Source organism: Propithecus coquereli, unplaced genomic scaffold, assembly GCF_000956105.1.
Source record: "Propithecus coquereli isolate 6110/MARCELLA unplaced genomic scaffold, Pcoq_1.0 Scaffold1, whole genome shotgun sequence".
In the NCBI taxonomy this organism is placed as follows: Eukaryota; Metazoa; Chordata; class Mammalia; order Primates; family Indriidae; genus Propithecus; species Propithecus coquereli.
The window spans coordinates 15,768,927-15,795,047 of NW_012133857.1; the positions used below are offsets into that span (position 1 = coordinate 15,768,927).

At 45.1% G+C, this 26,121-nt stretch overlaps 1 protein-coding gene across 1 annotated transcript in view; it reads right to left on the reverse strand.

Moving 5' to 3' along the window:
• Positions 1-15,102: 15,102 nt before the first annotated feature.
• The window catches only part of DCP1A (decapping mRNA 1A), a 49,109-nt gene continuing 38,090 nt past the window's right edge, over positions 15,103-26,121 (reverse strand). The window contains exons 5-8 of the mRNA XM_012640419.1: positions 20,340-21,098; positions 18,285-18,350; positions 15,731-15,949; positions 15,103-15,394 (exon numbers count right to left, since the gene is read on the reverse strand). Coding sequence (XP_012495873.1) covers positions 15,314-15,394; positions 15,731-15,949; positions 18,285-18,350; positions 20,340-21,098 — 1,125 coding nt within the window. The 3' untranslated portion in view covers positions 15,103-15,313. The remainder of the gene's footprint in view (positions 15,395-15,730; positions 15,950-18,284; positions 18,351-20,339; positions 21,099-26,121) is intronic.

Consider the following 26,121-nt stretch of genomic DNA (forward strand, 5'->3'; position numbering starts at 1 on the left):
TGAGCCCAGGAGTTTGAGGTTGCAGTGAGCTATGATCACACCACTGCACTCTAGCCCAGGCAACAGCGCAAGACCCTGTCTCAAAAAATAATAACAATACTAATAAAATAATAAATAAATAAAAGTATATGTGTGCACTTGTGTGCATGCTTGTGTGTTGGCAAGTTGGCAAGGCAGACTCTGCAAGGTTAGACTCCAAGCCTACCTTGGGGGGGATGGGACTGAGAAGTTTCTTCTTTTGTTGGAATCTAGTGGCAATGCACATAGTCGACTTTTATAATCAGAAAAAAAGCAAAATCAAATTGCATCTTGAAGAAAATATTATTGAGGCTGGGGGGAGGGTGCGTTTTCATGAACACACATTTTCTCTTCATTTCTCATGATTATGTAAAGCCGCTCCTGTGTTTCATAAGCCGGGCTGCTGTGCTGGATGTTTTTGGGTTGGGAGCAAACCCCCAGGCAGCGGGTGCTCAATGGTGTGGCCTCCCCTGCCCTTGCTCTGTTATCCACATGAAACTCAGGGCAAAGCTGTCCTGATATGCTCCTGCACGTCCACCGAGTGGGCACCGATGAGGCGTGAATGGGCCCCGGGCAGCTGCGTTCCTGAGTGACAGTGCTGGGCATCGCTTTGGCAGGGCTGGACCCATGTGTGTGCTCCTTGGGGCACGCTTGGGCCAGCTGCTGAGAGCCCCATGCCAGCACAGCACTTGCAGTGCAGCCAACATCCAAGGCTAGGTCTGCGGGACACCTTCTCTGACTCATGTCCAGGGCTCCGCACCTGCAGGGGCCTGGGTTGAGGCCTTGTGGGGTGTGTCCAGCCTGACACGCCCCTAGTCAAGGGCCGGCTCGTGGGCACCTGATAGAAGCTTGGAGGCTGATTGAATTTTAATAAATCTGTCTGTCCTTCCAATGCCTGAAATTTCCTTTTAGAAGAATTTTTGGGGAAATGCCTCTTTTGATAATGTTGCTCCAGGAAGGTGAGAACATAATCGGTTCAAATCATTCACGGAACCTCTGATTTCTCTTGTATTGAATTTTTTTAAAAAACAATTTTAATTTCTGATTGTAGAAGTAAAATATACTCATTGGAAAAACCTAAAAAGTACAGAAAATTTAAAAGTAAGCTGAAATCAGGCATAATTCTGTCCAGTGAGGACCACTGTTAAAGTCATTTGTTCATTTGACAAATGTTGATTTATTATAATTTTTATGAAGAAAATAAGGCTGGGTGCGGTGGCTCACGCCTGTAATCCTAGCACTTATGGAGTCCAAGGCGGGAAGATTGCTTGAGGCCAGGAGTTTGAGACCAGCTGAGCAACATAGTGAGACATTGTCTCTACAAAAACTAGAAAAATTAGCTGGGTGTGGTGGCACATGCCTGTAGTCCCAGCTACTTGGGAGGCTGAGGCAGGAGGATCACTTGAGCCCAGGAGTTTGAGGTTGCAGTGAGCTATGATTGGGCCACATAACATAACATAAGTTTGAGACCAGCCTGGGTAACGTAGTAAGACCTGTCTCAAAAAAAAAGAAAAGAAAAGAAAACAAGGTCCTAGTCATAGGTGAGGGGCTTGGAGAGGGGCTACAGAGTGGGGGTGGGGGCACGGCTGCATCCCAAGTGGTCAGGCAAGGCTGAGAACAGGTAGTCCTTGTTCAGTATGTTTGCTATTATGGATTTTTTTTTTAAAAGAAAAATTGTCAGGATCATATAAAATATACCATTTTCTCTTACACTTTCCCATTAGCATATCAAAATTTTTCAAAAACATTGTTTTTACTAGCTGTGTATTGTCCCATCACAGGGCTATGTCCTCATTTATTAACCATCCCTTACCGTCTCCTGAACCAGAGGAAACAGGAAACTACTGGGTGAGAGGGTAGCAACCCTTCCAGAGCTCTGGATACACATATGGCAAAGAGCTCTCGAGAAAGTCTGGTTCTGCCACTCAGTCACGTTTGCCTCTAACTGGCGCGGTCCCATCATGGGCTTGGCAGAGAGAGAGGAGGGAGGCAATCCAAAACCCGCATGGCCCTGGGTAGATCCCTGCCCTTCTTTTGAGCCTCAGCTTCCTCACATCTGTAAAATGGGCTTATTCTTGCAACACACAGAGGTTGAGTTTTCCCTTCGTGCCAGGCCCTGTGTGGCAGGTCGAGCCCAGCGGGGGAGGCATTCGCTGGGAAAAGCAAATGCTACCGTGTTCAGTGGCGTTGGAAGACTGCCAACACTTTCAGGTCATGGGCCCGAACGCTTTCCTGGGCAAGTGTGTGCAGGGGCTGGGAGTGCGTTGGGCTCCCATGACTGGTAGCAAAAGGAAGTGCAATGAGAAGAGGGAATTCTGAGATGAGTTTTGCAGATCACTCTTTCCAGGATATCTGCAAACTCCAGGGCCTGGGCCCTGGTGAGAACCTTATGAGAGGGAGACAAGGGTGAGGAGGGGAACCTGGAGACAGGAGAGAAACTTGCCAGCTCCTTGACTTTGCTGGGAGCCAGCTGCCCCAGGTCCACCTGGCTTTCTTTCCTCTTTCCTTTCCCATTTATTGCCATTTTTTTTTTAAAAAAGAATCACAGCTTTATTGAGATATAATGCATATACCCTGAAATTTCACCCTTTTAAATTGTAAAATTCAGTGATTTTTGGTATTGATAGAGGGAAAAAAGCAACCCAAGTGTATTTTCATGCTCTCATACACTCAATATAACACAGAATATTTCTGTGACCCCTGGTCACCAAGACGTGTGGAAATTTCTCCCTACCACGCAATCCTGCAGTGGACACCACCTGGGTGCCCTCTAATTCAATTCAATGCTGACACTATTTACCTGGAGATAGCATTAGATCCTATAGGTTAAGGGCTCAGTCAGTCCCACAATACTGTCCCCTACCTCATCTTTAGTTTTTATGTTAATTAATTAATTAATTAATTTTGAGACAGGGTCTTGCTCTGTTGCCCAGGCTGGAGAACCACGGTATGATCATAGCTCACTGCAACCTCAAACTCCTGGACTCAATCGATCCTCCTGACTCAGCCTCCCAAGTAGCTGGGACTACAGGTGTGCACCACCACACTGGGCTAATTTTTCTATCTTTTGTAGAGACAGGGTCTCACTATGTTGCCCAGGTGTGTCTTGAACTCCTGGCCTATGTGATTCTCCCACCTCAGCCTCCAAAAGTGCTGGGATTACAGGCACCCGGTCATTAGTTTATTTTATTTTGAACCTCTTGCTATGTTGCCCAGGCTGGAGCACAGCAGCTATTCACAGGTGTGGCCACAGCCCTGAACTCCTGGGCTCCAGGGATCCTCCCGCCTCAGCCTCTGGAGTAGCCACCAGGCCCAGCTTTTCAAATCTCTTCATATCTGCCTCCTACTGGTTATGTTTCTCTGGCTGAACCCTGACGGATACGCACACGGGAGGAAAACCTATAATCCTTCCATGCCATCCAGAGATCACCACTGACAACATTTTAGTTATTGCCTTAAAGTCTTATTTTTTTCTTTCCACCCATGTACAGAAATATCTTAAATACAGTTGTGAACCTCTGCAGGTCTTGCTTGTTTGTATCACTGTGCGTCTTAAGCCTTTCCCCGCTGGAGCCCAGGCTCTTTGCTTCCCCAGGTTCTCCGGCTGGACGTCGCAGCGCTTCTGCTTCCGCACTGCAGCAAACAGTGCTTGTGCCCTCGCTCCGGCCAGCGCCGCGTCCCCGGGAGAGGGGCCTTTTTTCCAGTTGCCGCTGCAGATAGGCCCCTGCCCGTCCTCGGCCAATCCCAGGACCAGACTGGATCATTGGCCCTCTGAGTCACCCCAGAAGGCCTGGGGCTGGAGAGGCCTGGCGCTCCTGAGAGGGAAGCAGCAGTGTCGAGGCCAGCCAAGCCCTGCCAGGCCTGCTTTCCTCGTGCGTAAAGAAAAGATGCCTAGTCATTGTAACTTGCACTTTGCGTAGAGTGGAGTCAGGTTCTGCCTGGCACTGCTGTAGGCCTGGGTGCCTCCCTGGGTGAGGAGCAGGGAGCTGCCTCCCAGCAAACCCCTGCAGCCCTGCAGCTCCTGCCCAGGGGTGCTGCCCCGGCTGGGGCTGGGCGAAGGCGGTGCTGCCAGCAGGGCGCTCTTTTAGGGACTGCACCTGGCACCGTCTGCAGGCTGTAGTAGGAAGAGATTGTCATCCTTATCCCCTGTCTGGCAGCTCCTGGGTTTCCCTGAGCAAGGAAGGGGTGGTGGAGGGGGCTATTTTGTTCCTGTGGATTTTAAAGATTAAAGTTTTTCTTTTGTTTTGTGGGGAGATTAGTGGATTTTCTCCTGGGCTGGTTGTTGAATAGCTGAGAGTGGGGCAGGACTAAAGAGCTCTGCAAGGGCACGTGGAGGGGTTGCCTAACTGCTCTGAGTCACAGCTCTTCCTGGGAAACATGAAACCACCAACAGCACCTCCTCCCTCCTGAGGTTGGGTGAGGATCAGTGAGATCTAAGTCCCAAGCCAGGGTTCGCTGGCCCCCAAACAGGAGGACTTTTACTTGTTTCTCCTCATCCTCACCTGCAGTTAGCGGCGGCACCCAGTCCATCTGTTCTGCTGACTTAGACAAGCCATGACAAAAGCATTTCCTCTGTGCCGCCGTGCGAAACAGGAAAGTGCCGCTGCAGTCGGTCCCCCCGTCAGGACGGGGAAATGGTTTTGCCGTCACTGACCCTTTGATTCACACATCCATTCACGTATCACAGCCTGTGTGCCGGGCGCAGTCTAAGTCCCGTCCTGGTCCTGGCTCTGAGGAGGTTGCGGGTCCGCAGGGCTGAGTGCTCATGCAGCACTGTCCCAGGATCTGTGCAAGAATCGCCTGCTGGAGTTGCAGGCAGGAAGGCTCCCTGGAGGGCGTGACCACGGACAGCCAGTTTTGAAATAACAGAATTCCCTGCGACAAAACTGCCTGGCCAAGCCAGCATGGGTGAGGGGCACTGTGGTGATAAACTCGTGGAGATGTAAAAGCACCGAACTGGAAAGCAGGAGAGGCTGTGGAGGGGAAGGAGGGTCTGTCCTGCAGAGCCCGCCTGTGAGGGGGAACTGGGAGTAGTCACAACAGGTGAAGCCGTCCTTGAACCCATCGATGGCCCGGCCAGGGACAGCAATGCCACCAGCATTTCAAAATACTCTTCAGAATTCTCCTGGGACCAGGAAGCTTTCTCCATGTTCCACAGACCCAGAGGGAGGTGGTGTGAACAAGTCCTGATCAAACTGTCACCTCTGCTGCTCTCTAGCTGGGTGAACCCCGGCCGATTGCCTCAGGCACATAACTCAGTTGCGGTCTCCTGAGGAATAAAATGGGGTAACAACCCAACACCGTCCCCCAGGTGGTCAGGAGGGTGAAATTCATTCTGTTCAACAACAGTGACCTGCACCTCCACTGTGTGCCCGCTTCCCCGGGGGGCGCACCGTCTGATGTGTGTGGTGTCATGCACAGTATCTGGCACGGGGTAGCTGCTACTCCCGGCCCCAGGATCAGACTGACACACAGCTGCTCTGTGTGTCTCTCTCCTTCCACCTGCCCGCCTACCTTTCTCTGCCCTTTCCCTGAGACACGGCCCAGGGAGATGCTGGGCGATCAAAGGTGCTGCACCGCCAGGCCATCATTTAGACACTCCAAAGTCCACTGGGAGCATTAATTAGTAACTCCACCATCTTGGGCGATGAGCCGATGAGAGCTGGGCTGGGGGCGACGGCAGGTGGGGGGATGTAGACCCCAGATATGTGGGGCCCTGGGCAGATTCTACCTGGGAGAGGAGCAAGCTTTTTAGTGAGGTGGAGAGAGGTGTAGCTATGCCCAAGCATTTACATGTTTAATATGGAATGTTTCATTATTATTGCTTTAAAATTCCTCCTTTCTATGACTTTTATTCTATTATTTTAAATTGTGTGTGCAGCCATTGGTTATATTCTCTATGAATTCCAGGTCAGGATAGTAAAGGGGGAATGACAAAATCTTTGTTCAAAAAGGGGGCAAGGGCCAGGCGCAGTGGCTCACACCTGTAATCCTAGCACTTTTAGAGTCCAAGGCAGGAAGATTGCTTGAGGCCAGGAGTTTGAGACCAGCTGAGCAACACAGTAGGACATCGTCTCTACAAAAACTAGAAAAATTAGCTGGGTGTGGCGGCACATGCCTGTAGTCCTAGCTACTTGGGAGGCTGAGGCAGGAGGATCACTTGAGCCCAGGAGTTTGAGGCTGCTGTGAGCTGGGCTGATGCCACCACACTCTAGCCTGGGGGACAGAGACTCTGACTCAAAATAAAAAAAAAAGGGAGGGGCAAAGTGTCCACTGGGTTCGAGGCCTCTGGTGCAGTTAAACAGGGACTACTGCCCACACACCCCTGCTAGAGTCCCCTTTCCATCCAGAGGGCCTAGGGGGCCAAAGAGAAGTCAGGGAAACCTCCCAGTGCCAGCGGCATGGAGAGAGGGTGTTAGCCAGCTCTACTCCAGGAAAGCCCGCTGGCCTGGGAGGGGCAATCTCTAGAAGCAGGGACACAGAAGAGAAATAGCAAAATGGGGATTGTGTTGCAAAAATGTGTAGGGGTCCAGGCTTTGCTCATACTTTGGAAGATAGGACACTGTTGCTGACACTCTGAAAACGGGGGGGCTTGCTGACGGTGTCTCCCAGAGCCTTGCCCAGCCTCAGGCAGCGCCAGCCCCACCATCCTGGAGAGACAGGGACCGGTAAGGAAACGGCAGTTCCTATGGACTGTGGCTTCCCTCCTGGCTCCACATTCTGGGCCTGTGGGCCATCTGGGGCCCTTCTCAGAATAATGGACTGACATCAGTCCTGCCACAGCTGGTGTCCCTGTCCCTTCCTGGGAGTTACAGGAAGGCGTTGTGTGTATGTGTGCTGGGGCCCTTTCCTGAGGCTGCACCCTGAATAAGGCATGGAGAGGGTTAAACGAGAATGGGCACAAAGCCTGAGCATATGACAAATGTCACTCGTGATTGCTTGTGGAATTGCACTTTGAATTTCTTCAGACTCACCTGAAGCCAATGTTCGTTGAACATGACATGACCGTCACACTGACTTTGCATCACCCCTTTTCAAACCATTCTGCCTTGGTGAGTTATAAGGAATCTCTTACTGGCCCCCTTTACTGCTGGCTCATTTAGCCCGGTGAACCTCAAGAGACGTGTGTAAGGTGCGTAAGGCTCTCGTGGGGCTGGGAGCCCAGTCTGCTCCCCACTGTCTGGACAGCACAGGCTTCCATGGCTTCCCTATATGTCTGTGAGCTGGCAGCTGTCTTCTCACCCGCAACGCCGTTCAGCAGATGCTAAGAGGCTATAATCTTGAATTAGGACTCTTCGTGTTACATGTAACAGGCAGCCAGTTCGCACTGTGTGACATGTGGAACTATGCTCAACTCAGTGACTGCCTCTCGCTGCTGCTCCCTCCGCCTTCGTCTGCAGGTGTGCGTCCCGCACAGTGACAACAAGGCTGCCCGGTTTCCAGCTCCTCCTCCAGTAGTGGGGGACTGGCTGGTTCCTGACAGCTCTGAGACAAACACTGATTCTCAGAAGCCTCAACAATCTCTTATTCATACACCCCTTATTTATACGCTCCTTATTCAAAGATCAAATTTTTATAGCAACACCTAATCCATGAACCAGGATCCGTAAACAGTGGGGAAAACATCATTACAAACAACCGAGAAACCCCAAACCCCATCTATTTCATTTTAAAGAGAAAACTCTACAGCTCTTATTCAGGACCTACATTCGTTAGTGTTTCGCAAAATTCCAATGAATCTGGTTGCCGGGCTTGCTAGGACTTGGCAGGTGAGAAGCAGACCACTCCAGCTTTTAACAAACAGAGGGGACATGAATGATATAAGAAACTATAAAAATAGTCTAGGATATTTTATCATGGAGGCAACAGAGTCAAAAGAGGAATTCCAGACCAGCTCTCCAGTGTGCTTGGCTGCAGGTCCCGACCCGCCTCTGCTTAATGTGCAACCTTTGGCACATCCTCAGTCACTGTCAGCCTCAACGTCCTTCTCCCTAAAATGCGTTATTGTGAAGATCAGGAAAACAATGGGGCACTAATTCTTACCTGCTGAACGAGCACGCAGCATTCATGATGACCGGGCGTGCGTGTGTAAAACAGTCATAGGCAAGAGTTAGCTCTAAGGCAGGCAGGTGTAGCAAACATTTTAGGAAGAATTTATACTAAATCATAAACAATGATTACATGTTATGTGATAACAATGATTATTAGGGAGATGTATAATTAAACCTTTTTTTCTTTAAACTTTTCTCTTATGTTCCATAATGATCATGTTTTTCTTCCCTCCATCTCTCCCTCCTTCTTTCCTTCCTTATCATCCCAGATGTTGGCACATCATAAGAGCTCAATACTCATGAACTGAGTGAATTTGGGAAATGATCCTGGCTGTAAACTCTCCAATAAAAGTGTTTTTGTGGCCAGGTGTGGTGGCTCACCCCTATAATCCTAGCACTCTGGGAGGCCGAGGCAAGAGGATTGCTTGTTAGAGCAATCGGCAATTAGGGACCAGCCTGAGCAAGAGTGAGACTCTCGGTCTCTACTAAAAATAGAAAAATTAGCCAGGCATGGTGGCCCGTGTTTGTAGTTCCCGCTACTCAGGAGGCTGAGGCAGGAGGATTGCTTTAGCCCAGGAGTTGGAGGTTGCTGTGAGCTAGGCTGACGCCACAGCACTTTAGCCAGGGTCGACGGAGTGAGACTCGTCTCCAAAAATAAAAAAAAAAACAACTGTTTTTGGCCATGATTAGAATTGTGTCGTCTCTCTGGGAAAATTTGGAGGAGTAAATGAAGTTCTTTAGGTGTCCACCCATATGAGTTATAATGGACAGCTACTTGGAATGGAGCATTTAACAGACTCCAGAGGCCGGGCGCGGTGGCTCACGCCTGTAATCCTAGCACTCTGGGAGGCCGAGGCGGGCAGATTGTTTGAGCTCAGGAGTTCGAGACCAGCCTGAGCAAGAGCGAGACCCCGTCTCTACTAAAAAAAATAGAAATAAATTATCTGGATAACTAAAAATATATAGAAAAAATTGGCCAGGCATGGTGGCTCATGCCTGTAATCCCAGCTACTCGGGAGGCTGAGACACAAGGATCGCTTGAGCCCAGGAGTTTGAGGTTGCTGTGAGCTAGGCTGACGCCACGGCACTCACTCTAGCCAGGGCAAAAGAGTGAGACTGTCTCAAAAAAAAAAAAACAAAAAAAAAAACAGGCTCCAGTACTCAGAGGCTTCAGACTTAAGAATCCATGGGGCCTATGATCCAACTGCCTGGGAATAGGCTGTGTGATGATTAATTTTATGTGTCAACTTGACTGAGCCACAGGATGCCTAGATAGCTGGTTGACATTATTTCTGGGTGTGTCTGGAAGAGATTAGCATTTGAATTGGTAGGCTGAGTAAAGCAGATCTGCCCTCCCCAGTGTGGGTGGGCATCATCCCATCTGTTGAGGGCCTGGATAGAGCACAGAGGAGGAGGGAGGTTGAATTGACTGTGCCTGAGCCAGGCGAGGTGGCTCACACCTGCAGTCACAGCTCAGGAGGCTGAGGCAGCTTGGGCAGCACAGCAAGACCCCACCTATAAAAAATAAAATAAATAAAAATAAATTTTATTTGACTGCTTGAGCTATCAGTTCTCCAGCCTTCAGACCTGGTCTGGAATCTGTACCTCTAGATTTTGTGGGTCTCCAGCTTGCAGATGACAGATAGTGGGACTTCTCAGCCTCCATAATCATGTGAGCCAATTATCTTGTAATAAATCTCTTCTTATACAGAGCAGTCCTCCCTTATCTGCAGGGGATATGTTCCAAGACCCGTAGTGATGTCTGAAAAACCTCAGATAATACTGAACTCTACATATGCTATGTTTTTCCCTATACATATATACCTATGATAAAGTTTAATTTATAAATTAGGCATAGCAAGAGATTAACAATAACTAATAATAAAATAGAACAATTATAACATACTGTAATAAAAGTTATGTGGTCTCTCTCAAAATCTTATTGTCCGGTACTCGCCCTTGTTGTGACGACGTGAGGTGGTACAATGCCTACGTGATGAGATGAACTGAGGTGAGCGACACAGGCATTGTGACAACAGTGTTGGGCTACGACCTGTATTCCTGAATCTCTGTAACCATCCCTTACTTGCAGTAAATGGCTCGGTGTCACTGCTTTCAGGGGAGCCCTTGCTGAAGACTTGGTATAGACGCAGTGCTTTCTGGTGCAACACGTTGCCTTCAGTCAGAACACATTTTCCGTTCGTGTCTTCCACCCGCAAATTTCATGCCTTTTCCATCTTAACTAAGCACTTATCATGAAATGTGGCCATAACTTTCACAGTTTAAGATGAAATAGCAAAACTAGCACGTTTCTTTTTCCTTCTTCACAATTGGATAGATTTGTTCTTACTGTTCATCTTAGCTACTTCAGCACACAATTTTTTCCTTATTAGGTCAAGAACTTTCACCTTTTCACTTAAAGGAAGCACTTTACAGCCTCACTACTCTAGTACTTTGGGGCCACCATTAAATAAATAAACCAAGGGTGCCTTGAACACAAGTACTGATACCTTGGCAGTTGATCTGATAACTGAGATGGCTACTAAATGCTCGAAGGGCGGTAGCATGGATACACTGGACAAAGGGATGATTCACGGATGGGGCAGGACAGTGAGAGATTTCATCATGCTACTGAGAACAGCATACAACTTAAAACTTATGAATTGTTTATTTCTGGGATTTTCCATCTGGTATTTTTGGATCTTGGTTGACTGCAGGTAACTGAAACCGTGGAAAGGGAAATTTCGGATAAGTGGGAGACTGCTATATCTGTGTCTACATAGTCCTGCGTTGCTTACCAGTGGGGATCTGAGAAATGCATCCTTGGGCAGTTTCATTGTGCAAACATCCCAGAGTGTGCTTACACAGACCCAGATGGCACAGCCTACTACACACCTAGCCTATGGCTCCCAGGCTACAAACCTGGACAGCATGTTACTGTAACTGATACTGTAGGCAACTGTAATACAATAGGCAAAGTATTTGTGTATCTAAATATAGAAAAGATATGGTGAAAACACCATATTATAATCTTACAGGACCACTGTCATATATGTGGTCTGTTGTTGACCAAAACATCATTATATGGTGCACGGCTCTATCTATATTTCATTGGTTCTATTTCTCGGAGAACCCTGACTATACAGGCTGGAAACAGGTGGATGAGGGTTTTCTTTGTTGGTTTTGTTCCCTTACCATACCCCATCTCCAGTATGGGGCCCTGGCAAAGTGCAGCAGTTCATTTAAAAGTTCCTATTTCTATAAATTAAATAAAAACACAATTAAAATTTAATAGGTGCTAAAACTTGGTTTTGAAATTTTATTAAAAAAATATATTTGCAAACATATAAAATTTAGGATGAAAAACGCTCATTTTAAAACATGTAATAACTTAATATTTGCAAACATACACAGATGGTATAAAATCCATACCATTAAAAATGTTAATGATGCAGTATTGCGCTCATGGAACAAAAATTTTGCTGTAATTCCAGAGCTTCTCATTCCCACATTTCAGGGAGCTGAGAATCTGGTACAATGAAAGTCATGAGAGCCACATGGCCAAAGCAGTAATACAGAATAAAAACCATTTAGAACACATATTTTAAAAACACATTTCTTAAGGAATCACACAGATAAAAGGGAAACACAATTTTGCATTTTCCCCACTTCAAAGTGAATGATATTGCATCTTAGCATTTTAAACGAAGATGTCAAATACAAAACTGAGTGAAACATTGCACACATCTCTCCTGCTGAATTTGCTGAAAAACAGGCTCTTTTGAGGCCCCGGCCCACTCAGGGAAATGTTCTCAAGCACAGCGTTAAAAAAGCCTAGTATAAGTTGCTTGACATTGCTTAGATCTCGACATGATACACACTTGAAAACACAGGGCTCTGCTGGTTCCAGAAGGTACACTGAACACAGCTGAAGAAAACCGAAGGCAGGCAAGAAAGATCACGTGCTCTGCAGCAAATGTGCAGCAAGGACGCGGGCCTCGCGCCCTGTGATTCCTCAGTCTCTTCACTCACGCGGGCTGAGCCCACTCGTGCCTGTGCCACCTCTCATTCCTCTCAGTTACAGTATGATGGCTAATTTTGTTTTTTAAGCAGTTAGGCACCTTCAATTTCATGTTGCATTATTAGTAAAACAATGGCAGTTAGGGCCTCTACTACCAAAATGAGAAAATTTCAAACTACATTCTTTGGGGGAGGAGAGTAATAAAGCTGCATGGTTTAAAAATATTTACCTAGTAGTGGATTTGATGGGGTTTATAATTTCTACAAGAAGACATAGGCCAGAAAAAGAAAAAATGCTTGACATGCAAAATCGGGCCAGACATATTCTAAACTAAGCCTGTGCATCTTCCCGTAGAGAAGGACCCAGGTTGACTTGGGTTCTTAACAAAACACCAGTCTTTGATGGCTACACCTAAGCCTTCGAAGGTAAGCTGTGGACATTCCACATACAGACAGCATGAAATGCTTCTCCCAACACTGCCAGTCACTTGAAAACTTAGAATTCAAAGTCAAGTAGGCCAACTCTCACACCTCACAAATCCTAGGAGAGATGTGCAAGGAAGAGGAGCTTCTGCCTTAAAGGAACAAGGCTGTCTGGGAGGTGTGAGAGTCCATTCGAAGACATCACACTAACTACAACAAGAAGAGCAACGCCACCCACCAGTGACACCCCAGACACACCTCTCTTCCAAGCTCTGGGCTGCTCCTCTGAGCTTACACTTGGACCCTGGGGGTAGGGGTAGGCACACAGATGGACAGAGTGGTTTCAATGCAGGCCTCCTGGGGCTCTGCAAAACCTAGCAAGAAGTGTCTCCATCTTGGTGTCCACTGTGATTCAACTAAGCTTCCAGTAAAGACGCTGCAGCAATGTAAACATGCAACCTAAGCTAGCACGAGGTTCTGGGTAGTAAGCCTGAACGAGGAATAAGGCAACTGAACTGTGACTTTTCGGCCAGGGTCATCCAACCGCAACCATCCAGGCTTGGCCTGGCTTCTCTATGGACTCATTTTGGCCCGAACTTCCTGGCAATCATGACTGTGAACTTCTGGCTTCTGAATTTTAAGTAAATGCTTTGAATATATAAATTTGGGAGTTGAAACAGGTTTACTCTTTTCAAGTCTCCACGACTTGGGCACTTAAAAGTTTACTCTCACACTAGGGAAGCCTTATCATAGATCCTCTTTACTATCATATTCATTCCTAGCATTAAAGGGTGAACATTACCAGATTGGATTACAGACCCTCTTTAGGATATTCTCTCTTAAACCTCTCATAATATTACACATACTCAAAAGCATCATTTAAATTCAAATTTCCATTATAATAGAAATCCCTTAATTCGTCATTTACCAAAGCCCACTGAGACTACACCTGGGATGTGATCAAATCTAGTGGCACATCCATTTTATGAGAACAGTCACGTGGCTCCCTGGACACCACCTCCTAGTGTCAGTGACACTGTGTTTCTTACTCTAACTTTCTATTTCCCATATGATGAACAAGCAATTCATTTTTGGTTGCTGAATTTACACACTGTCTTTGAAAACAAACTATTCCTAACTGAGCATGAAAACTTAAAAGCTTCCCTGAATTCTGCACAATTCACACATAACTAGGTAGATAGCAATAGAAGACACTTAATGGAGAAGCAGAAATGTTGTCCAGGAAGCATGTTTAGATTAACAAAAGCCAATCAAAGTATTCTTTATGCTAAAAAACTAAGACCAGCTAAAACAAGTATATAATTCACAAATAAATTTCTAAAATTTCAGCTAGAAAAAAAAAATCTATAGACTTATGATTGAGTTACCATTAAAGCTTAAATGATTGTTCCCGAGGAACCATCACATCTGTCAGCATTATTCACAGCTAATCCTTATGCTAGCTGGTTGAGCCAATTGGGTTTTTACCCCATCATTAAATAGTGCTCAGAAAAGTAAGCAGTGCATCTTAATTGGTTAAATACTACAAAATGACCTGTATTATAGAAACAAAGACACTTTCATTCAAAGAATATCTTAAAATTACTATTGCTGAAATAAATCAAATCTACATTAAAATATTACTAAACACCATTACATGCCATAAAAGAATAAATACAAATCATGGCAGATCAATAGCAGCATAACAAAGCATCTTTACATATTTTCACACTTTGGGCTGGGAAAATACTCACAGCCTAGGAATATATTGGTAAAGTTCTGAATCTCATACTTTCTTTTCAACTCCATATTCTACAACAAAGTAAGGGCAGTGTGAATAACAGCTCCCTTTTCTGCATAGCTTTAAAACTATTCTCGGTACACTCAAGGAATGGAACCAGGATGGCTTAGACAGATGGTTCACTGGTCCTTTTGTGTAAGTGTTAAGGAAAACAATCGACAATGATTTCTAACCGTGTTTAGACAGAAAAGGAAAATACAGCTGTGCTTCACGCACAAACATTTTCAGAATCACTGGAGAGTTTAACTGATCATGATGATTTGATAGGATTTGGGTGTTGCCAGCCCCCACCTTTGCTTCAAAGGTGTGCCATGCCTGCTCCCCCACCACTGGAGTCTGCCAGCACCCTGCTCAAATGTTAATGCTGCATTGGGAGCCCCTGCAAGGCAGAACTGGGAACACCTAAAAACAAAATGCTATTAAGAAATTTCACAACTTTAAAGGCCCAAATGGGGCATTCATAAGAAATATACTTCACTTGAACAAATAATTCCTAATTTACTTAAACTCTGATCCTTAAAAGTCTGATCTTCAAAAGCTACTTTGCAGAGCTGACTTCTACTCTGTTCAGAACTTAGCTATCAGCCCAATGCCCAAGCTTCCAGGGGCAGGGCTGGGGGAAGGGGCGTGGGCTGGGCTGAACTGTGGCTGCAGTAAAGCTGGTGACTACTCCTCCCTAAGTCCTTGACAGTGAAAGCAAGCTGAAAGACTCCTTATTTCACACACTTGCTTACAGCTGATGAAAACACCCACATAACTCAACACAATGATCTTTTTTTTCTTTTTTTTTGTCAAAACAAAGGTCTGCTGGTGATGCTTCACAGTGAAACCTCCATTATCACTGAGAATGCTACTTGGAAAACATTCTTATGGAATGAGTCTCTTTCTCATAGGCTTGATTTCAGGATTTTCAAAACTCAATGTTCTGTTTAGAAGTTGCCATGATGAAGCCTATTTGTTTTTGAGGTTGACATATGCCTTCAGATTTATTCTGCTCCCGTCATAGGTTGTGGTTGTCTTTGTTCTTGGTTAGAACCTGCAAGTAGACTTCATGAAGTGTACTGAGGAAGCTGGAATCATTCTAGAAGAGATGATAAAGGTTAAGAACACAACATGTTACATTTACCTCATCAGAACTTACTTCCTTGATAATAGCTTACAAAAATTATAAGTAATTTGTATGGCTACTGACCAATTACCCAAATAATCCCACCACCTAGAGACAATAATTAATACATTGGCATTCATTCAGATAGTTCTCCATCAGGAAGGAGTACATGCTCAAGAAGAGAGAAACATTACTCCCAGCTAGTCTTTGAATTTACTTTGTGAACTGATTTAGTAGGAAGAACTTACACAATTTGTTTTCTTTTATTAAAGACTGAAAAATCAAAGACTAAACTAATGTCCTACATACCTTTATTAGATGTATTAATGTATCCTGGAGCTGAGCCTTGCTGAGAACAATGGAAGGCTTTCTCTGATTTTCTGGTGTTCCGATGGTTAGAGGAGAAGGGGAGCTTGCTTTCCTGTCAAGATCTGAGGGCCTTGCAAACGTCTGCTGGAAAACACTTGGAGACAGCAGGACTGAAGACACTGCGGTGGTCGCTGCAGGAACCAGTGAGGGGCCTGCAACCTGACAGGGGAACAATGGTCATCCTGCACCCAGGTGCAGAAGCCAGCACCCGGCCCAGAGCAGGCAACCTCTGATAAGAGGCATAAACGGTGTGAAGCTGGAGCACAGAGACAAATGTGAACCATTCTGGGTTCAGGCGAACACTCAGTAGAAGCATTGGAACATTTTATACCTGGTCATGACGTTTCTGTTTGCTAAAGCATGAAGAGCCCACTTAAGAATGCCCTAGAATTACTATGGGAAGCCAAGTCCAACCACCACAGAAGGTGAATATGATATGATAAATAACAGCATAGAATACACAGTAAGAATGATCCCACATTGCTTTGTTCCTTCTCCACTTCCACTGCTTTACCTATCTAGCCTTAAAAAAAAAAATTAAAAAAAGAAAAAAAAATAACAATCTTATGATAAATTAAAAAGGCAAAGTTTTTTTTTGTGGGGGTTGGGGGAGGAGGGGAAATGAAGAGGACATGAGGGAACTTTCTGGGATGATGGAAATGTTACATATTGATTGAGTTGGTGGCTACCCAAGGGATATTACATATACGTGTCAAGACTCATTAAAATTATATTGTAATAAAAAAGAATTTAAAAATCCAGTTATGTTCAATCTATTCATTAGCTTTGATACCATTATAGGTATCAAAGACAAAATTTCTTTTTTTCTTTTTTTTTTTTTTTGAGATAGAGTCTCACTCTGTTGCCTGGGCTAGAGTGCTGTGACATCAGCCTAGCTCACAGCAACCTCAAACTCCTGGGCTCAAGCAATCCTTCTGCCTCAGCCTCCCAAGTAGCTGGGACTACAGGCATGCGCCACGATGCCCAGCTAATTTTTTCTATATATTTTTAGTTGTCCAGCTAATTTTCTTTCCATTTTTAGTAGAGATGGGGTCTTGCTCTTGCTCAGGCTGGTCTTGAATTCCTGAGCTCAAACGATCCACCCGCCTCAGTCTCCCAGAGTGCTAGGATTACAGGTGTGAGCCACTGCACCAGGCCCCGACAAAATTTCTTAAAAATAAGGCTAATATAGACCACCCTCTCCCATTCAGATGTGCTTCTAGGCTAATTATAGCTAACATTATGAATATACTAAACTATAATAGTAATAATCAGCATTTAAAATAATTCTCACATTTGCTATAATCAGTAGGAATCTACATTTCTCTTTCTCCTATATGTCACCTTCTCATTCACAAATAGCAAAGAGCTTGCCACAATTTTAAGGGTGTAGTTCTGGTATCTGGGCCATTTAGCTCATTTTTTTTGGTGCCAAACCAGGCTGAGAGCTCCTGCTGATCACCACAAGCAGGACAAACTACAGAAAAGACTGTTTAACACGGCCAGTCAGAAGGGGGCTTTAGGCTGGGTATGGTAGCTCATGCCTGTAATCCTAGCACTCTGGGAGCCTGAGGCAGGAGGATAGCTTGAGGTCAGGAGTTCAAGACCAGCCTGAGCAAGAGGAGACCTTGTCTCTATAAAAAATAGAAAAATTAGCTGGGTGTGGTGGTGTATGCCTGTAGTCCCAGCTACTTCGGAGGCCGAGGCAGGAGGATCACTTGAGCCCAGGAGTTTGAGGTTGCTGTGAGCTATGATGATGCTATTGCACTCTAGCCGGGGTGACAGAGCGAGACTCTGTCTCAAAAAGAAGCTAGCTTTAATTTAAATTCTGAGATTGGAAAATTTAAATAAAGGCTCAATGGCAAACAGGAATGTGACATTTAAGGAACTGAAAAAAGAGTGTGTATTTCAAGGTTGGTGGGTGATGGAGAGTGGGGACAACATGTAAAAAATGAGGCAAGAGAGGACAAACAAGGGACAGAATATGCAGGCCTGGGAGGTTTTGGTGTCAGAGGAGTGGGAAATGAGAGGATCGTAGCAGAATAGTGGCTCTGCTCCCTGGGACACCACAGATAGTCCAGCGCTTATAGAAATCAGGCTTGTCTGTGGCCAAACCACCCTGAAAGCGCCCGATATTGTCTGATCTTGGAAGGTAAGCAGGGTTGGGCCTTGTTGGTACTTAGATGGGAGAAATCAGGCTGATACACTCTCGGCAGTCACTCACTCACAAACACTGAGTGAGGGCCCAGCCTGTGACCCTGCCCTCTATACACACAGTGAGGGAAGACGCCATACAGAGACGACACGAGACCTCCAGAGGGAGAGCAATTAACTCTGTCTGACAGGGCAGGACAGCCCAGCCTAGGAGGGGCATCTAAGATGGGCCTCAGCTTGAAAGCTAAAACTTTTCACTAAGGTGACAACATTTTACTCCACACCCAACAGAAGAACTTAAAAATACATAATGTGTTCTTCAGAAAAAGGGAGTCCTTACCGGGATGGCAGTGGATAACACCTTAGGCTGGACAAATACTTCAGGATCCTGGTTTTGCTGCATAGACTGAAATGTTTAAAAAGAAAAGATGAACAGATGTATCAAGTTTCTACTAAGAAGATTTTCTGGTTACTGGTGAAAAATCTAGGTTAGCAGTAGGTAATGGTCCTGACAGGAACTTGTGACAATGCAACCAATGACCAGCTGCACGATGAGGGCTCCTGGACTGCCTCTTCTCTATAGCTCTCCTGGGAAAAGGGGGCCTGTAAGGCTTTTAATGCGTCTTTAAAAAAAAAAAGCTGAAATCTGTATCTCTTATAAGAGCCAGGGACAGGCCCAGGCATATTTTTGCTGCTGAGTCTGTAGAGATGAGAGATCTAGGAAGTAGATACTTCTGGATAAGGTGATTTAAACTTGGCACTAAATAGCCTTCCTACAGAGGCGCCTTCTACATGCTCAATGCTGTCCTTACTCATTGGTGAGAAAGAATTTCTTGTTGTAGAGCAAATACATTAGGACTTAAGAAAGTCCCAGGTCCTAAAACTGGCCACTGTCAGGTAAATGAAAATTTTCATGTATGTAAGCATCCCCTGCCAGGAGGCAGGTTAGACTGGATGCTGTCCCAGAGGCCAGAATCTGGAGAGGGCAGCATTCAAGATTGCTGGTTACACTTCCAGAGCAACGGAGACAGTGGCAGCAGGCCCATTTCGGGGGTGTGATACTTCTCTGTTGAACAGAATATTCTCTCCCCTTTTTATACTGCAGAGAACCTCAGTGGAAATGACCCAAGAATGACAGCATAATGATGTGACCAAGATACTAAGCTTCCTCTCTTTTGGTATAAGATTTCAAAGGAATGGAATAAAATATCCCATTAATTATAATGGGATAATTCATAATAATTATGATGGGCTCTTCCATATAATATTATTTGGTAAAATGTTAAGATTGAGGATTATTATTATTATTATTGTTAAAGGGCATGAGACTGAAATCCTGAACGGCAACCAATACTGTTTTAGAGCAGCAGGTCTACCTCCTTTCAGTTCTGTGACTTTACACTAGTCACTAGAACCCTGAATTGATTTTCTCTTTCGTAAACTCAACAACCTTATGAGTTACTGGGAGGCACAAACTCTTCTTTACCCTCTATACCAAATCTACCACTAAGTCCCACTGATGAGATATCTCCACCTGTCCACATTCCCAAATTCAAGGCCCTACCAGTTCAAACTTGGGTGACTGATCCTACTCCTGTCTTTTCCTTCTCAGCACATCACTCTTTGCCCAAAGCCCTTCGAAGACTTCCAGGGCTCTGAGAACAAAACACAAACTCCTTAACACAATTTACAAAGTCTTCTTCGTCTTCCAATACTGGCTCCTCCAACTTTCTTCACAGTTTCTTAATCCAGCCACACTACACTTCTTTAAGTTCACCAAATGCCTGTTCATATATCCAGGCCACTGCACATGCTATTCTCCTTGCCTCAAACACTTTTTCCACTTCTAGGAAAGGTCTGGTTAACTTCCACTGAGTTGCTGGATCTCAGCTGAAACGTCAGTTTCATTAGGAAGCTTTATTTGACTTCACACCTCCAAATCTGGGATGTTCTAATAGCACCATGGAGTACCTGGCACAAGGCAGGCACTCAAGGAGAGTACTGAGGGAGCTGGGAAAGGAACTAAGCTTGGAATAATTTGGATCTATGGTCCTGAATGAAATGAGGACTCCTGGAATTGTCAGGCAAAAACAAAAAAAACCCTAAAATGGCTGCATATCCAGATAAGAAAACACAAATACAATTTCTTCGATTTTATCATTTAAAATAATTTTGGGAAGTGGAATTGAGCTACACCACCATTAACCAATTATTTAGTAGTTTGCTATAGGGATTCTTGCCTCCTCTGGCCCCTAGCCCCTGACAAACTTTAAAGAGATAACCCTTTAAAATTATCTGTCTCATGTCAGTTAAGACCAAGGTCTTTGGTCTTTGTAGTTTCATCCCATCCAATGATAGTTACCCACACCACCCACTCCCACCCTCCCGCCACTACCTGAAAGGGAGCAAGCACCATGTTGCTCAGGGAGGCTGAAGCCGCTGCTCTTGCTGCTGCTGTCTTAGAGGGAGGCTCTATGAAACTCTCAGGTGTGGCCAGCTGGCCAGATGCTGAAGAAAAGCTGGGTACCATTGCACCTTTCCCAAGTGGCTGTGTCTGTATTTGGTCATGCTGTGGGGTCAACCTGAGTTTCTGGAGAAGATCAACGCTTGGGAGGGATGTGCCAGCTGTATTCGTCATGCTCCGTGGGGCTCTGAAGGGGCTCTGGTTGGCAATCAGACTGGCGTGGCTTAGATCAGGGACTGGCTGGTTCAGGAGTGGAGACCTCTGTCTAGGTGTGGTCTTCACTGCTTGCATCATGGTGCTGTTTCGAGGTAAGCTGGGGGGAACCTGTGCAGCAGGAGCTTCAGCTGGCAGAGTGGGACTGAGCACAGGGCTCAAAGGGATTGTGTAGCTTGGGGCATGCTTTTCACTAGTTTGTGTAATGGCGGCTGGAGTGATTAGCACCGGGGTGGTGACTTCGGCTTGGACTGAGTGGTGGGCAGCAGAAAGGACACCCAGGTTTTCTGACTGAGGGGCTCCACCTGACTGCTCAAAGGGAAATGGCAGGAACGAGCTGGGCTCTTTCTGGGAGGCATCTCCTGGCAGCCTCTCCACTTCTTCTGAATCCAGACCCACAAGTGCTGGCTGTTCCTTTGGCAAAGAGGTTCCAAATAACTCTTCCACAGTCAGATGTTTCTGTCCAGATGGAGCAGACTGAAAAACAAATCAAACCCCTCAGTGAAAGAAATCTCTTCCGTATCAGTGCAACTAAACATTTTTTCCATCGACCAAAGGAGTCTGCAGAAGCAAGGATGGACAGAGTCTGAAAATAAAAAAATGGAAAAACTGAAGATGTGCTAGGGGTTAAGGCCAAGGTACATCTAGTTTCCCCAAGTTTGTGGATGGAAATCTGCACTAGTAATAAAATTCAAATTTTTAGGGACTCCGGGCAATAGTGTTAGAATTCACCTTTTTTTCTTGCCAAATGTATATAAGGTGAAGGGGAAATAACCTTATTATTGTGCCTAATGGCCCCATGTCAGGAACATATAGGGGACTGACATTAGAGAATACAGAGTGACCAAATGCTAATCAAATGATTCCTACCTTTATTTTCACTGTTCTTGATAAAAAGCTAGGCACTACATCTCAGGGACTGGGTCTCAAATACCAGAAAATAAATTTAACCATTTAAGAGCAGGCCATTCCCCCTCCTTATCCACCAATCATAGAATCCTTAAGAAAAAGTGAAGCATGCAAGCCTGAAAATTTTAAATTTACGTATTTTAGTAAATTGGCTTATTGACACCATTGCAACTATTCAAAGGAAAAATATTCATGCTGTCCTGCACCTTCAAGCAGTATTGCCATATTCAACAACCTTTACTTCCTGAGTACTCAGAGGATGCCAGGTCCTGCTCTAATCTGAGCCCAAGAGGCAAAATAAGGAGTGACAAGTTCTGACAGAGCTTAGTCTTCTTCTTCTTCTTTTTTATTTTTTTTTTGAGACAGAGTCTCACTCTGTCGCCTGGGCTAGAGTGCTGTGGTGTCATCATAGCTCATAGCAACCTTAAAACTCCTGCGCTCAAGCAATCCTCCTGCCTCAGCCACCTGAGGAGCTGGGACTATAGGTGAGCACCATCACGCTCAGCTAATTTTTTCTATTTTTAGTAGAGACAGGGTCTTGCTCTTGCTCAGGTTGGTCTCAAACTGTTGACCTCAAGTGATCCTCCTGCCTTGGTCTTGCAGAGTGCTAGGATTACATGGCAGCTACTGCGCTCAGCAGAGAGCTTACATTCTAATGGGAGGCACACATAAGTGCTTTGTAAACAGAGGAAGCCTCAACTTACGGTTTTACTCCTAAAATGTGTGAACCACTTAGTTGTTTATATATATGTGTATATATATATATGTTTATGCTGAAAAAAATTAATTCACTAATAATATGATCTTCAGGGCCTCAGAAAGACTATAAGGTCCTTGCATCTGAAGTATAACAGTGATAGCATATGGTATGATCACATTTCTACAGGAAAACAAACCCAGTTTTTTTCCAGGCAAATATTTGTTTCATCCACTTGACAAATAATTATTGAGTTTACCAGGTGCCGAACATTGTGCTGTGATTGTGAGGTGGGGAAAAGAGGCAAGGACAACTGGTGGTAAGGGCTCCCCAGGACAGAGCTGCAGGGCGCCACGGGTACCCAGAAAGAGGATGCTAAGAGGGGAGGGCTGAGGTGAGCTGGCTGGAGAGCATAGCCACTCTGAGAGCTGCAAGTACTTCAGCAGGGCTGGGTCAGAGGTGTGGTAGGAGGAGGGGTGATGAAGGGAAGAGAGAAGCACTGGCCAGACTGCAGAGTGTCTGAGACACATTAAGGGATCTGGACTTTATCCACAGGGCAATGGGGACACATTCAGGGAATGAGCCATTACGCTTTATATTTTAGGATGTGCACTTTGGTGGCCATAAAAAGACTGATTAGATACCCTGGTATCTGGGTACTGGGTGGTGGTGTGTTGCTTGGGCAGACAAGCCCAGGAAAAGCCCCTAGGTTGAGAGAGAGGGGAGAAGCTGAGGTCAGTTGTGAATACATCTAAGGTCTCCTTGGGACATTTGGAACTCAGAGGTACTGATTTGAAAGTTATTAAAACACAAAAATGGTAATACAAGTCAAGGGGGTAATGGCATTCCCTCAGGAGACTGCAGGGACAAAGCCTTAGTGTCCTACTGACCACCAACAGGCGGGGGTCTGGAGAAGCACTGCCCGCTGCCTCTGCTTCTTTCTAGCTGTGTAACCTGCGTCTCAGCTCCTCTGTAAACTAGGCAGGGCCGGTGGGAGGCTGAAATGAACGGAACCCAGCATATAGGAAGTGCCTGTTTAATGTCAGCGCTCACAGTGACAACCGTAGAAAGCAAGTTCCTCCCAGGCAGGGGCTGACTTTCTCACCTATTCTCTCATCCTTGCTTCCTTTCTCCTGGGCTTGCCTGCCCACGCAATGGCACCACCAGCCAGTACCACAGAGCCAGTGAGTACACAGAAGAGGCTCAACGACGCTCTCCCCCAAAGATCTCCCAGAGGGGAAAGGTTAGCTTGAGGAGAGAGGGAGCTTACTGGCAGCACACCCTTAAGGTGTGGGCATAGGGGACCCTCGTCAAGGAGGGACTCACATGAGACAGCAGGGAGAGGTGGCTAACTAACACCAATGAGGATGCAGGGAAATCTGCACTTAAGGGAAAGTTAAGAGAATGCCATTTTGTATTTTCTCACTGGTGTGAGGATGGTGTTGTCTGCTAGGTGAGAGGCAACAGGGCAGGTCTGGGGAGAATGCAGTCAGTGCAAAATAACTGTTGCGGAGGAAGAGGCAGAAGACACCGCCCAATGTAAAAAAATCATAGCTTCATACCAAGCCATTTTGTCTTCAAAAATATTCAACTAAAGAAATTCTATTAATATTAAAAAGCTAACGTAATATGTCTTGGCAAATTAATATGACAAGAGGCCTTTGTTTAAGTGAGGAAATTCTCAAATGGCAAATTTGGGCCCCCACTAATCATGCCATAGTAAGACTCATAAGACTATCTTGTCATAACACTCTCTAGCACTTTAAAGGATTTTCCGGATTCAGAATCTCACTTCGAATAGAAGGCAGCGTCAACACCTAATTATAAACTATAGATATAAAAAAAAGATACTAAAGATTTTATATGGTTTAATTTCCTCATATTTTCACTTCTGAAAAAATTAGTGTAGGGTCTGAAATCAAAGATGCCTAGGTTCAATTCTCAGCTGTTAACTGGGAAATTTACATAATCTTTCTATTTATTTCTTCATCTGAAAAATGGGGACAATTGTGGCAATTATCTAGAGCTGTTGTGAAAATTAAATTCTTGATATAATATATGGTGCCCAACATGCATTCAATAAATTGAAGTTCACTATTATTATCACGTAACACCATATAGTCTCTTTTTTTTTTTTGTTTGAGACAGAGTCTTGCTCTGTTTCCCGGACTAGAGTGCTGTGGCATCAGCCTAGCTCACAGCAACCTCAAACTCTTGGGCTCAAGCGATCCTCCTGCCTCAGCCTACCGAGTAGCTGGGACTACAGGCATGCGCCACCATGCCCGGCTAATTTTTTCTATGTATTTTTAGTTGTCCAGCTAATTTCTTTCTATTTTTAGTAGAGACGGGGTCTTGCTCTTGCTCAGGCTGGTCTTGAACTCCTGAGCTCAAGCAATCCTCCTGCCTCGGCCTCCCAGACATAGAGTCTTTTTTTTTTTTGAGACAGAGTCTTGCTTTTGTTGCCCGGGCTAGAGTGAGTGCCGTGGCATCAGCCTGGCTCACAGCAACCTCAAACTCCTGGGCTCAAGCAATCCTTCTGCCTCAGCCTCCCGAGTAGCTGGGACTACAGGCATGCACCACCATGCCCGGCTAATTTTTTCTATATATTTTTAGTTGTCCAACTAATTTCTTTCTATTTTTAGTAGAGACGGGGTCTCGCTCTTGCTCAGGCTGGTTTCGAACTCCTGAGCTCAAACAATCCGCCCGCCTCGGCCTCCCAGAGTGCTAGGATTACAGGTGTGAGCCACTGCGCCCGGCCGACATAGAGTCTTAATAGCAATCATGATAAATCTGTCTGGATACTTTTTAATAAGCACCAAATAATGTGCTGGGATATTAAAACTATATCAAATCCTTCTGGAATATCATATCCCCATAATGCAAAGCAATAACCACCACAAGAACACCCGATGGGATAACCAAGGCTATGCTATTATGAACCACTCTGTCATTCCCCAAAGCAAGGAATCATCGAGGACACATTTGTTGAAAACTCCCTGGTAACATTTCAAACCCACTCAACCTAAGTCAAAACAGACAACAAATTCTCCCTTGGGACAGACTTCTCTGTGCAGGCCACGTAACCGTACTCAAGTGCAAGGGTTCCACTTCCCATGCTCAACATTGTGACTTACTCACTTTTGGATTCCTGGCATCGTTAAATGTCTATTGACAGAACAGAGATACTCCATCCCCCTCATTTAAAAAATGTGCTAAAATATACACAAAATTTACCATTTTCACCATATTTAAGTGTAAAATTCAGTGGAATTCAGTACATTCATGATGTGTAACCATCACTACTATCTATTTATAGAACTTTTTCATCATCCCAAATAGAAACTCTGTAACCATTAAATAACTCTCCATCTCCCTTCCCTTCCCCCAAAGTCCCTGTTAACCTCTGTTTTACTTTCTGTTTTTATGAATTTGTCAATTTGCCTATTCTAGTTACCTCATACAAGTGAATCATACAACATTTATCTTTTTGTGACTGGCTTATTTCACTTAGCATAATGCTTTCAAGGTTCATCCATGTTGTAGCATGTACCAGAATTTTATTCCTGTTACGGCTGAATAATATTCCATCATATGTATATATATCTTTATCCATTCATCTATTGATGGACACTTGGGTCCTAGAGTTGTTTCCACCTTTTGGCTAGTGCAAATAGTGCTGCTATGAATATTCTTGTAAAAGTACCTGTCTGAATCCCTGCTTGCAATATTTTTGGGTATAGACCCAGGAGTGGAATTGTTGGGTCATATGGCAATTCTGTTTAACTTTTACAGCTCACTGCAGCCTTGATCTCCTGGGCTCAAGTGATCCTCTCACCTCGGCCTCCTGAGTAGCAAGGACTACAGGCACGTGCCACCATGATCAGCTAATTTTTA